This window comes from Lipotes vexillifer, unplaced genomic scaffold, assembly GCF_000442215.2.
Source record: "Lipotes vexillifer unplaced genomic scaffold, Lipotes_vexillifer_v1.1 scaffold202, whole genome shotgun sequence".
NCBI lineage: Eukaryota > Metazoa > Chordata > Mammalia > Artiodactyla > Lipotidae > Lipotes > Lipotes vexillifer.
In genome coordinates, this window is record NW_006777228.1 from 2,981,179 (window position 1) to 2,995,547 (window position 14,369).

The 14,369-nt window shown below is 36.1% G+C and overlaps 1 protein-coding gene across 1 annotated transcript in view; it reads left to right on the plus strand.

Moving 5' to 3' along the window:
- LOC103083018 (protocadherin-15-like) overlaps nt 1-14,369 on the plus strand; it is a gene marked incomplete at its 3' end in the record, with an annotated part of 186,896 nt that overhangs the window by 125,148 nt on the left and 47,379 nt on the right. Inside the window, exon 6 of the mRNA XM_007450826.1 lies at nt 4,339-4,509. Within this exon, the coding sequence (XP_007450888.1) occupies nt 4,339-4,509 (171 nt within the window). The remainder of the gene's footprint in view (nt 1-4,338; nt 4,510-14,369) is intronic.

The window sequence follows — 14,369 nt, forward strand, 5'->3', positions numbered from 1 at the left end:
AGGCTAGGGCTTCCAATCTATGTTGAATAATAGTGGTGAGAGTGAACATTGTTGTCTTGTTCCTGATCTTAGAGGAAATGGTTTCAGTTTTTCACCATTGAGAATGATGTTTGCTGTGGGTTTGTCATATATATCCTTTATTATGTTGAGGTAGGTTCCCTCTATGCCCACTTTCTGGAGATTTTTTATCATAAATGGGTGTTGAATTTTGTCAAAATCTTTTTCTGCATCTATTGAGATGATCATATGGTTTTTATCCTTCAGTTTGTTAATATGGTGTATCACATTGATTTGTGTATATTGAAGAATCCTCGCATCCCTGGGATAAATCTCACTTGATCATGGTGTATGATCCTTTTAATGTATTGTTGGATTCTGTTTGCTAGTATTTTGTTGAGGATTTTTGCATCTATATTCATCAGTGATGTTGGTCTGTAATTTTCTGTTTTTGTAGTATCTTTGTCTGGGTTTGGTATCAGGGTGATGGTGGCCTCATAGAATGAGTTTGGGAGTGTTCCTTCCTCTGCAGTTCTTTGGAAGAGTTTGAGGAGGATGGGTTTTAGCTTTTCTCTAAATGTTTGATAGAATTCACCTGTGAAGCCATCTGGTCCTGGGCTTTGGTTTGTTGGAAGATTTTTAATCACAGTTTCAATTTCATTACTTGTGATTGGTCTGTTCATATTTTCTATTTCTTCCTGGATCAGTCTTGGAAGGTTATCCCTTTCGAAGAATTTGTCCATTTCTTCCAGGTTTCCCATTTTATTGGCATAGAGTTGCTTGTACTCATCTCTTAGCATGCTTTGTATTTCTGTGGTGTCTGTTGTAACGTCTCCTTTTTCATTTCTAATTTTATTGATTTGAGTCCCCTCCCTCTTTTTCTTGATGAGTCTGGCTAATGGTTTATCAATTTTGTTTACCTTCTCAAAGAACCAGCTTTTAGTTTTATTGATCTTTGCTATTGGTTTCTTTGTTTCTATTTCATTTATTTCTGCTCTGATCTTTATGATTTCTTTCCTTCTGCTAACTTTGGGTTTTGTTTGTTCTTCTTTCTCTAGTTCCTTTAGGTGTAAGGTTAGATTGATTTTTTGAGATTTTTCTTGTTTCTTGAGATAGACTTGTATAGCTATAAACTTCCTTCTTAGAACTGCTTTTGTTGCATCCAATAGGCTTTGGATCATCATGTTTTCATTGTCATTTGTCTCTAGGTATTTTTTGATTTCCTCTTTGATTTCTTCAGTGATCTCTTGGTTATTTAGTAACGTATTGTTTAGCCTCCATGTGTTTGCATTTTTTATGTTTTTTTCCCTGTAATTCATTTCTAATCTCATAGTGTCAGGGTCAGAAAAGATGTTTGATACGCATTTATTTATGATATGACTTTATTTTCTTAAATTTACTGAGGCTTGATTTGTGACCCAAGATGTGATCTGTCCTGGAGAATGTTCCTTGTGCACTTGAGAAGAAAGTGTAGTCTGCTGTTTTTGGATGGAATGTCCTATAAATATCAATTAAATCTATCTGGTCTATTTTGTCAATTAAAGCTTCTGTTTCCTTATTTATTTTCATTTTGGATGATCTGTCCATTGTTATAAGTGAGGTGTTAAAGTCCCCCACTCTTATTGTGTTACTGTTGATTTCCTCTTTTATAGCTGTTAGCAGTTGCCTTATGTATTGAGGTGCTCCTATGTTGGGTGCATATATATTTATAGTTGTTATATCTTCTTCTTGGATTGATCCCTTGATCATTACCTAGTGTCCTTCCTTGTGTCTTGTAACATTCTTTATTTTAAAATCTATTTTATCTGATATGAGTATTGCTACTCCAGCTTTCTTTTGATTTCCATTTGCATGGAATATCTTTTTCCATCCCCTCACTTTCAGTCTGTATGTGTCCCTAGGTGCTACTCCAGCTTTCATTTGATTTCCATTTGCGTGGAATATCTTTTTCCATCCCCTCCCTTTCAGTCTGTATGGTCTCTTGTAGACAGCATATATATGGGTCTTGTTTTTGTCTCCATTCAGCAAGCCTGTGTCTTTCGGTTAGAGCATTTAACCCATCACGTTTAAGGTAATTATCGATATGTATGTTCCTATGACAATTTTCTGAATTGTTTTGGGTTTGTTTTTGTAGGTCCTTTTCTTCTCTTGTGTTTTCCACTTAGAGAAGTTCCTTTAGCATTTGCTGTAGAGCTGGTTTGGTGGTGCTGAATTCTCTTAACTTTTGCCTGTCTGTAAAGCTTTTGATTTCTCCATCGAATCTGAATGAGATCCTTGCTGGGTAGAGTAATCTTCGTTGTAGGTTCTTCCCTTTCATCACTTTAAGTATATCATGTCACTCCCTACTGGCTTGTAGAGTTTCTGCTGAGAAATCAGCTGTTAACTATATGGGAGTTCCCTTGTATGTTATTTGTCGTTTTTCCCTTGCTGCTTTCAATAATTTTTCTTTGTCTTTAAGTTTTGCCCATTTGATTATTACGTGTCTTGGCATGTTTCTCCTTGGGTTTATCCTATACGGGACTCACTGTGCTTCCTCGACTTGGGTGGCTATTTCTTTTCCCATGTTAGGGAAGTTTTTGACTATAATCTCTTCCAATATATTCTCAGGTCCTTTCTCTTTCTCTTCTCCTTCTGGGACCCCTATAATGCGAATGTTGTTGCATTTAATGTTGTCCCAGAGGTTTCTTAGGCTGTCTTCATTTCTTTTCATTCTTTTTTCTTTATTCTGTTCCACAGCAGTGAATCCCACCATTCTGTCTTCCAGGCCACTTATCCATTCTTCTCCCTCAGTTATTCTGCTATTGATTCCGTCTAGTGTGGTTTTCATTTCAGTTAATGTATTATTCATCCCTGTTTGTTGTTTAATTCTTTTAGATCTTTTTTAAACATTTCTTGCATCTTCTCCATTTTTCCCTCCATTCTTTTTCCGAGGTCCTGGATCATCTTCACTATCATTATTCTGAATTCTCTTTCTGGGAGGTTGCTGATCTCCACTTCATTTAGTTGTTTTTCTGGGGTTTTATCTTGTTCCTTCATCTGGTACATAGCCCTCTGCCTTTTCATCTTGTCTATCTTTCTGTGAATGTGGTTATTTTTCCACAGGCTGCAGGATTGTAGTTCTTCTTGCTTCTGCTCACAGGATTGTGTCTTGATTGCTCCTCCTTTGTTTCTGCATTCCCTCACTTTCCTGGTTAGCAACTGTTTGAATCTTCCCTTTGGAACTAAGTGAAGGTCAAGGATGCTGGATGAAACCTACAAACAAGAAATGTGGAACACGGAAAGGATTTGTACCTAGGAGGGCCCTATAGGGTCCTGCTTGGTTTCAGAGTCACATAGTTATTGCATTACAGGAAGGTTGCACTTGCAAAATTCTATCAATAGAGATTTTTTGTTTCTGAGATCTTGCTTTAGAACACTTCTTTACAACCAGTAAAAATAGAAAAAGAAAACAAAACAAAAAAGCAGGAAAAAATAAAAAGCTGTTCTCTGTTGGCAATATTGTGGCTAGTGGATAAGAGAAAAAGTGGGAACATAATTCCCTTCACTGTTACAAGTACACTCCTCTCAGAAATTGTAGCTTTTTAGAGTCCCAAAGTATGAAGAAATAAAACAATTGTCATTTAGAAACTTGGAAACAGTTTATTTCAGTGATGCCAGCAGGCTACATGGAGACAAGGAAGGCTCTCAAAATACTTTGTCATAGGCAATCTTATGTGAGACAAACAAAAGCGTTTCTCCAATAAGAGTATAGCAGATCTGGTGGGTTTTCTTTCTTTTATTTACCCCTTCGTTTTTTTTTTTTCTTTCTTTCTTTCTTTTTTTCCAAATAACCAATATTTATCTCACAGACTTAAATTTCTTTAAGCATTATTAAAAAAAAAAAATGCTGGGATAGGGGAAGGAGTGAAGGAATCAAGAGTCATCTTTGTTTGTTAACTGGCCTTCACAAAGAAAAGTAAACATTCCTGTATCCTCATGATGGGAGATAGTTTCACAACTTGGAGAAAGCCTTCAATGGAAGTTAGGCTACTACCCTCCCACAGGCACTGGGAGATAGAAGCTCTATCTTCCTTGATTAATTATTACATTTCAATAGGATGATTCCTAGGTCCTGGAGAAAGAGTCCTGGGTTATAAAACTGGCAAAAGTTTGAGCTGGGAGAAGGTTGACATCTCAGAGCTGTGGAGAAAGTATTTACAATTGGAAATTTTCTAAAGTAAATGCTCTGAGAAAAGTGAGGTCAGATGCCTACACTCTGGAAGAAACCTGTCTACAGTTTAGCCAAGCTAGAGGGATCATTGCATCCATCTCGTGTTCTTTTTCTTTTTTCCTCTCTCACAGGACCGTGCACAAAACCTGAATGAACGGCGAACCACTACCACCACCCTCACAGTGGATGTTCTAGATGGAGATGACCTGGGTCCAATGTTTCTTCCTTGTGTCCTTGTGCCAAACACTCGTGATTGTCGCCCACTCACCTATCAAGCTGCCATACCTGAGTTGATGACTCCGGTAAGCATACTCCCATCTTTTCTTCTTCACTTCCACCTCTCTAACCCCAGTGTGATCCTGTTCAAGTATTTTGAACACATATTCAGTGAAAATAGCAAACTTCACTAGATTGGTATTGAAAAATATTTATGTTCAAAACCATTTGGAGACAGTATGGGTAAATTTTTGGTCATAATGCATAATTACATCATTTACAAAGTAGAAAGTATGTCATGAAGCAACAGCCTATTTGACTCTGATTTTTTTTTTTTTTCTGTGTGTAAAGCATAACAAATTTCAGTTACCAACATATACTGGGAAACCCCAAGAAATGACTCCAGTATTTCCTTAAATTCACATGTAAACATGGAGCCCTAAGTCAGAGGACACACAAGTCAACAGGATACTCTCTTGTCTCTTAGAGCCCTGAAATATTATTGGAGATTATGCTTGGCTGTTTGAAGGTGGAAGCTAATGAATCCTGAATTCAAATATTCAATATTTATTAGTTAAAGATGTATTTTAAAGAAACAAAAAGTTAAGGCATGAGTACCTATTTTCTACACTCAATTCTGCATTTGTTTTTTACAATTCTAATAAATCTTAACTTGCTGTCAGCCTGGAATTCATACCTTAGACCTGCCTGGATGATAAATATACATACCTAAGAATAAAACTTATAAGGCTAACAGATATCCTGCTTAGGCTAAAATATCAATTTCTCCCTTATAAGTAAAAAAAAAAGAAAAAAATGAATTCTCTTTTACAGCAGTCAAATTCCTAGGAGTGAACTATTTGATTAATGTCTTTGCTGTTCCTCTGGAAAGCATTCAGCCTTCTGGGTTAGTAACATGACTGATGCTGTCAGAATTTGTTGCAAGGTATTTGAATTTTTTTCTCAAACATTTGAGCACTGTGGTTTGGGGGTCCTCTATTTGAAATTTTTTAAAAGAATAGAACAGAAATCCCTTCTTCTAAGTGTAAATTACACTGCATTCCAGTCACTTCAAAGAATTCTTATCCTATATTTTACCAATTACTTTATCCAATATTTTACCTGCTAGCTTTACTAACATAACAATAGCTCTTAAATGGTTGAAAATCACTTTCGTGTCTGTTGGCATAAATGATTACTGTTCTAATTGGCTTGCATGAAAAAAATAAGCCGGGAAAAAAAGAATAAATGTTATGATGTGCATTGAGTGAAGAAAATAATATAAATTTTCAGCTAAATGGAGTAATTTTGCAGACAAAAAAGCTAATGTAGAGATTGTCTAGACAAACATTCATAGGTTACCTAAAGTTATATGTCATGATATTATTTTTGTTGAATATCAGTGAGAAGCCTTAATGATGTGAACATTGAACTTTTCTTTGAAAGGCTTAATTGAAATCATGACAAAAAATATTTTTAGTATTAATTTATTTTTGAGTTAATTTATGTAGCTGGTGTACCAGTGAGATCCCAAGAGAAGGGGAATACTGATATAATAAGACTAAAATCAGTGAACCAGTATGATGAATGTTTAACAGTACTTGATGTACTGAGAGAAGTAAATAAAGACAGAGGTTCCTGCTTGAGAAGCAAAGTGTATTGACTTTATAAAGGATCTTTGAGTATCCCTTCCTCTCTGCTCCAGATTACAGAATAAGCATCTCTCTCATTCCTATACAGTTTCATGCTAGAGACAAAGTCATGCTCCAGATTTGGGGTAAATGACAATAATGACTAATGGTTATATAGATTGTTCAGTTTGTCATGAACTGTGTTAAATTCTACAAAAATACTGACTTAAATCCTTGTGGATAATTACCACTATTATGGTTTTTTATAGATGAGATCTCTGGGGTACAGAGTTTAAGTAACTTAACCTTATAGCTAATAAGTAAAAAGAGTTTTCTTTTAAAATCATGTATCTTAAATTAAATGGTATGCTATAAATTCCAGAATGATCAAACTGGAATGCTTCGTCATCATTTTTAAACATATCAACCCATTCTTTAACATTCTGTTAAACAAAAAGAATTTTAGTTTTACAGATTTAAATTTAAATACTTATGGCAAGTATTTATTTGTTAAGCATTATATTTTTATTGCCATGTAGAAAAAAATTAAATATGTTTACTTACAAAATTAGGCAATTGTTCTGATTATCAATCACTGTATAACACACCACCAAAACTTAGTGGCTTCAAATTACAATCTTTAAATTTGTTCATAAAACTGCACTTTTGGCAGACTTGAGGGAATGCCTCATCCCTACTCTACACAGCATCAGCTAGGGCATGTTGACTAAGGGCTGGGGGGTCACTTTGACTAAGGGCTGGGTACCACTTTCCAAATGGTAAACTTCTCAAGTTGATTCCGGCTGTTGGTTCCAGCTTAGTGAGGACTGTGAGCTGGAGGCTTCATTTCTACTCATGTAGGTCTTTCCTGGGCTATTTGGGCTTCCTCACATCAAAGCATTGGGTTCTAAAAGCAAGCTTTCCCAAAGAACTGGACAGAACTTTTATGAACTAGCCTTGTAATTTTCAGTGTCACTTCAGTGTCACTATAGTCATACCTCTGCCAGATTCAAGGAGTAGAAGTATATACCATCTCCTGAAGGGAGGAGTGTAGGGGTCACACTGTACGAAGAATGTAAGGGGAAGGAAGTTTTATTGTGGCCATCATAGGAAAACGAAATCAGCTGTAGTAATGGCCTCAGGTTTCCACGTGCTCTTTTACATGCCATTTCAGATCCCCTCTGGATCGCTAGGGTTAAGAAGTGTAGCTAGTTTTTAAGTTTCACATTCAAATTGCTGTGTTTATGTCTGTCTTTTTTTAAATTTTCTTTTTTCTTTCTATTTTCCTTTGCTATTTCCATACTTTGCTAAAATTTCTGGAAATTTCAATAAATAAGATCTTATATTCAGAGCAAGAGAGCTAACCATTTATGTCAGCTAAACAGGATATGATGACTCTAATTACATACTTGCTGATCCTTTCCTGACTAATTCTTCAAAATTTTGAGAGCTTTGACACCTGCTCACCTTCTGGGTTGATGTGAAATTTTCCACCAATTACCTCAGTGATATTCTTGACTTGAGATACCATCCTTAGTTCTACCACAATGTGTGCAGAATTTATCAGCTCAGAAAATCTTTAAAAGGTAGTCTAGTAGAGTGTTTAACCCATGAACCAAGATATAATAAAAATAATACAATATAAATATGTTATAAATCTGGTGTCTCGGGCACTAAAGTAAATTGTAGCCCTGTGCTAATTATTGTGTATTTATTAATTTGGTAAATAGCCACTGGACCCTAGTATATGTTGAACTCTATGTTAATAGAGGAGACTTGTCAACCTGGATAAGATAAAATTCTTCTGATATATTGTGTAAATTTATTCTCACTTTCTGACTCTCTTAAAGTTGTTATGCCTATCTAGTTGAAGATTTCTAGTTTTATAGAAAACTTCTGTAGAATTTGGAGAGTATAGGGTCCATGGTTCTATTTTCTCGATTTCCTATTAAAGGCAAAGACAGTAAATACTTATGTATTTTTTTCAGTGTTGAACAGTTGCATAATGTTTGGCTAGTTGGATTTACTGCTGAGTAAATTGTCCCTGGTTGGAAACACCATAGTATTAATATAATATTTACATATTAGCTATGCATTTACTATATATATATTTTCCTATATTTATTGTGCCGTGCAGTTTTCAGTATTTTGGCATTAGTTGCTTACCAGACATGGCCATCTAGTAGCTAGAATCCATGCTCTAATGAATTCTTCCCCAACCCTGTTAAAGCCTTGGGTTAGTTCCCAAGACTATCTTGCCACAAATGCCTCCACTATAATCTTTGTCATAAAGAGCTCTAGTTTTCAGGTAGCTATCAAAGAGAGTTCTTCTGCTTTATTTATGCTGCTCTCTCCTTCCAGGGAAACTTTCTCAATTATTACAAGAGTGGTGATGATTTCCAGTGATGTATGACATTTATAATTTCCTCTTGGCTCATGCTCATTAAATGTGTTACAATCTGGGAACTCTCTCCTCTCTTGTCTTTTATGAAACTAACTGGTTCTTTTCCTCCCCTTGATGGCCCTGTGTTTCCTCCTCTTAAATCTTTGATGGCCTTTTATTATTTCTTTTTTTTTTTTTTTGGTAAAGGGTATCTCCGTTCTTGGATTGATTGATTGATTGATTGATTCTTATTCTTAAATCTTAGGGATTTTCCAGACTTCTATCTTTTGAAGCTTTTTTTTTCCTTTTCGCTATATTTTTCACCAAGATTCATCAGACCTACATAATGTGTTCCTTTTTCACCAAATAAGGATGATCTGTGTGTTGTAGAAGTGTTTTCTGACCTGAAATCTTTCCTGACTTCCAAGCTTACAATTCTCAGTTTTTCTCGGTAGTTTTCTTATACTCCCCACAGGCACCTCATTATCCTTTCTAATATATTCTGATGCATCTGGCCACTCTCATGTTACCTTTGTTACCTTTGGGGTCTTGGTTGATTTGGATCTAGATTTCAATGACCCCCCTCATCTCAAACTCAATCAATCTCCAAAGACATTCTCTGCATTATCTATGAAATGTTACTCACATATGTTTGACGCCTATTTTCCTGCCCAAATACCTGCCTAGAGGCATACCCTCAACTCTGGACCCCTAGAATTGGAATACAATTCTGATCTGATCTTTCACTGTCTAATTAAAGTTTCAGTATTTCCCATCATATACCAAATAAGTTTCAAAACTTTGATCATATCATTTAGAGTAATTTTATATCTGACCATTTTTCAGTCCCATCTCTTTTAACTTGCATAAAGAAACTTCTCTAGAAACAGAGCTTTGCACATGTACCTGGACTTCTCTGAGAATTACCCTCCCTTTTCTCCACTTTGTTTCATATATTAAGCTTATGGTTTTTATTCAAGCTTCATCTTGGTAATATGAAATGATAGGCCCTTAAAATTAAGTTTTTCTCTGTTATCTGCATGAATTTCTACTATAAGCACTGAACTCCCTGTTGTATTACAGTCATTTACCCATTTCTCTTTCACTAGACTATTAGTTCTTTAATTTCCTACTTGTCATTGTGTCTTAATGTATAACGCATTCGCTTCATGTAGTAAATGTTCAGAAACTATTGAATTGAATTAAATTGAATTGAATTAAAATTTCAAGAAATACATATTGTACACTGAGATACTACATACAAATATGAATAAGCATGGCTCATGCCTTCTCACAATGAGAGTTTATCATAAACATGCATATTAAAGAATATTATGTATAATTATTTATTATAAGTATGTATTATCCAAATATTAGCCATGATATATATATATATGCATATGTATATGTGTATACATATATATAAAACATTTTAACACACTTTTAGTGTTTTCCAGTTAGATTTGCAAGGACTGCCATACTTGGCATCTAGTCAAGAATAACCTTCAAACAGGAGTCTAATAGGTAGTCTGGATAAAGTAAGCATATTTCCCAGTTACCATAGAGAGTCCCAGTTCATAATTGTTGTCCCAGCACATTGTTTGCAATGCCTCCTTCTCCTTTCAATAATGTTTCAAATATTAAATTATATCCTTCTTTAGTCGTTAGGCCAATTATTTTCAAAATGTGTCCTGCGGAGCTATTTTTGAGCCAGCAGTGATAAATAAAGAAGGAAATAACTGGCAACTCTCAAACTGCCTATAACCTTTTAGTGAGAAGACTGTCAAAGTAGGTTGAAGGGAAAAATGATAAATAATATATCTAGAGTCAATATATTACATTTTCTACCAATTTTTTTCCTGCCACCAACAGTCACACCTACAGGCGACCAGCAGCAAATGATCACAGAAACTTCAGAATTAAGTTGGGGAAACAAAAGCTAAACACCAAACAAACAAACAAGCAAACACAAACTGGAATTCAGCAAATATTACCTACAATGTGAAATTGTATTACAGTAATTCTGAAATGGGTATGTGAAATTATCAGAGAAAAGGAATCATTCATTTTTTTTCTTCTTGGTCAAACTTTATGTTGAATAGACTCAACTATATTATATCTCCATTCATAGACAATGTGAAAATAATTTTAATTGTGGAACAATTGAAGGATAAGAAATAATCAGAGGAATTGAGTTTATTAACATTAAAGGGACAAAGTCACAATTCTTCTCATTAATAAGACAGAAGTCTAACTTTTCTTGTTGAAGAGTTTGTTTAAAATATTATTTTAAATTAGCATTGGAGGTATGTTTTCCAATGAAACACAGATAAAGAGAAAAGACACAAGGTCATTTGACTTGGACTCGATGTTGATAACTTCATAAACATTTATTCTTGAACTCTCTGATGGCTTACTAAATTATGTAGGAACATTTTGCAAAGGTGTTTCTTATCATAATATAAGGGAGTTTGTAAGAACTCAGAGTCCAGGCTGAAACCTGTGTGATGTTGGGAATGTTGCTTAATGTCTCTAAACCTCAGTTTAGGTTTGTCATCTGTGAAATGGGGATAATGCAATCTAATATATGGGAATTTTGTGAGTACTACAAAAGAAGATTCATGAAACATACTTAACTTGTTCCTAGCAAATACTAAGGATTTAATAATATTAGCTATTTCTATTATTATTATCATTTCCTATGGAATTTCTTCATCTGGCTGGATATTTACTCAGAGACTCATGGGAGAAAGTAGCTAAGTCAAATTGGTTGTTAAATATCTAGCTATTTTTAATCAAAATTTCAGCTTTAAAAACTGAGTTGTATATGTTGATAAGCCTAATTTATTCTGATTGTGCTATTCCTAATTAATTCATTATGACTTTGGTTCCTTAAAAAAATGCAATACCTGGAATTCCCTGGAAGTCCAGTGGTTAGGACTCACTGCAAGAGGCACAGGTTCAATCCCTGGTCGGGGAACTAAGATCCCACAAGCTGTTTGGTGCGGCCAAGAAAACAAAAACAAAACAAAACAAAACAAAAAAATGCAATACCTTTATTAAGAAGAACCGTAGGGTCATTTAAAAAAAAAAACAGATTTAGTATACTCACGGCTTGAACCGAATTAATTATGCAATATATTATTGCTTTGGGAAGAGGGAGCAGCTGATGCAAAATGTGAGCCAAAAATATATCAATGAATCAAATTTTAAATGTCCACTGGGGAAGTAAGTGTCCTGCGCCCTTTCTCTCTTTTTTTTTTGTAAATATAAAAACAATGATTTCAATAAAGTTTTTCAAATTGTCCCACAAAACCTCCAGTTCTACAGAGGAACCTCTGGGGCTTCTACTGCAGTTAAACTTAGAACTTCTGCTTTGTATAATATTTAAAATTCTGCTTTTTTCCCACTTGCTAATTTAGAAAAATTTTTGTAATTTATTTAAAAAAAGATTAGCTTCTAATTGTAAATTATACAGAAAAAAAATTTTAATTATGCACATTAAAAATTGGAAGGCTTCAATCCTCAGAGCCCAATCTCCAGGAGAACCATCAGATCTTAATTTGATGCATATCTTTCCAAATATCTGGATCCTAGGGAGCCTGAATCAAGGTGGTGGAGTAGAAGGACGTGCTCTCACTCCCTCTTGTGAGAACACCAGAATCACAACTAGCTGCTGGACAATCATCGACAGGAAGACACTGGAACTCACCAAAAAAGATACCCCACATCCAAAGACAAAGAGAAGCCACAATGAGACAGTAGGAGGGGTGCAATCACAGCAAAATCAAATCCCATAACTGCTGGGTGGGTGACTCACAGACTGGAGAACACTTATACAAGTCCGCCCACTGGAGTGAAGGTTCTGAGCGCCACGTCAGGCTTCCCAACCTGGGCGTCCGGCAATGGGAGGAGGAATTCCTAGAGAATCAGACTTTGAAGGCTATTGGGATTTGATTGCAGGATTTCGACAGGACTTGGGAAAACAGAGACTCCACTCTTGGAGCGCACAAACAAAGTAGTGTGCACATCGGGACCCAGGGGAAGGAGAAGTGAACCCAGGGGAGACTGAACCAGACCTACCTGCTAGTGTTGGAGGGTCTCCTGCAGAGGTGGGGGGTGGCTGTGGCTCACCATGGGGACAAGGACACTGGCAGCAGAAGTTCTGGGAAGTACTCCTTGGTGTGAGCCCTCCCAGAGTCCACCATTAGCCCCACGAAAGAGCCCAGGTAGGCTCCAGTGTTGGGTTGCCTCAGGCCAAACAACCAACAGGGAGGGAACCCAGCCCCACCCATCAGTAGTCAAGCAGATTAAAGTTTTACTGAGCTCTGCCCACCAGAGCAACACCCAGCTCTACCCACCACCAGTCCCTCCCATCAGGAAACCTGCACAAGTCTCTTAGATAGCCTCATCCACCAGAGGGCAGACAGCAGAGACACGAAGAACTACAATCCTGCAGCCTGTGGAACAAAAACCGCCTTCACAGAAAGATAGACAAGATGAAAAGGCAGAGGGCTATGTACCAGATGAAGCAACAAGATGAAACTCCAGAAAAACAACTAAATGAAGTGGAGATAGGCAACCTTCCAGAGAAAGAATTCAGGATAATGATAGTGAAGATGATCAAGGACCTCGGAAAAACAATGGAGGCAGAGATCAAGAAGATGCAAGAAATGTTTAACAAAGACCTAGAAGAATTAAAGAACAAAGAAAACCCTATGGGATTTTGATTCATATGTCCAGGATGAGGCCTAATAATTTGTATTTTTTTCTTTAATACAGGAATTTTCAAAAATATACAAAAATAGTGAGAAGAGTGTCATGAACTCCCACAAACTCATTACTCAGTTATAAGTTCATGAGCATTCTCTTGGTTCAACTATATCTCATCTCATCATTCTCTCCCACATTATTTGAAGCACATCTGAGATATCACATCATTTAATCTAAATATGTTAATAGGTATATCTTGAAATGATAGGTTATACCACAATACCATAAAAGAAATTAAAGTTAGGAATTTGTATTTTTTTATTTTTAATTTTTTTATGCCATTTAAAGGTTTATTTTCCATTTACAGTTATTACAAAATATTGACTATATTCCCTGTATTGTACAATACAACCTTAAGCCTATCTTGCACCCAGTAGTTTATAGTGCCCACTCCTCTATCCTTGTATTGTCCCCCCCCCAACCACTAGTTTGTTCTGTGTATCTGTGAGTCTGCTTCTTTCTTGTTCTATTCACTATTTTGTTGTATTTTTTTTTAGATTCCACATATAAGTGATATCATACAATATTTGTCTTTTTCTGTCTGACTTATTTCACTTAGCATAATACCCTCTAAGTCCACCCATATTGCTACAAATGGCAATATTCTGTTCTTTTTTATGGCTGAGTAGTATTCCGTTGTATCCACATACACATCTTCTTTATCCATTCATCTGTTGATGGACACTTAAGTTGCTTCCATATCTTAGCAATTGTAAATAATGCTACTATGAACATAAGGGTGCATGTATTTTTCAAATTAGTGTTTTTGTTTTTTTCAGATATAAACCCAGGAATGGAATTTCTGGGTTGTATGGTAGTTCTATTTTTAGTTTTATGAGAAACTTCCATATTGTTAGTGGCTGCACCTATTTACATTCCCACCAACAGTGTATGAGGGTTCCCTTTTCTCCACATCCTTGCCAACATTTGTTATTTGTGTTCTTTTTTTTTTTTTGTGGTATGCGGGCCTCTCACTGTTGCCTCTCCCGTTGCGGAGCACAGGCTCCAGATGCGCAGGCTCAGCAGCCATGGCTCACGGGCCTAGCCACTCCACAGCATGTGGGATCTTCCTGGACCGGGGCACGAACCCGTGTCCCCTGCATCGGCAGACGGACTCTCAACCACTGCACCACCAGGGAAGCCCTATCATCTTTTTGAT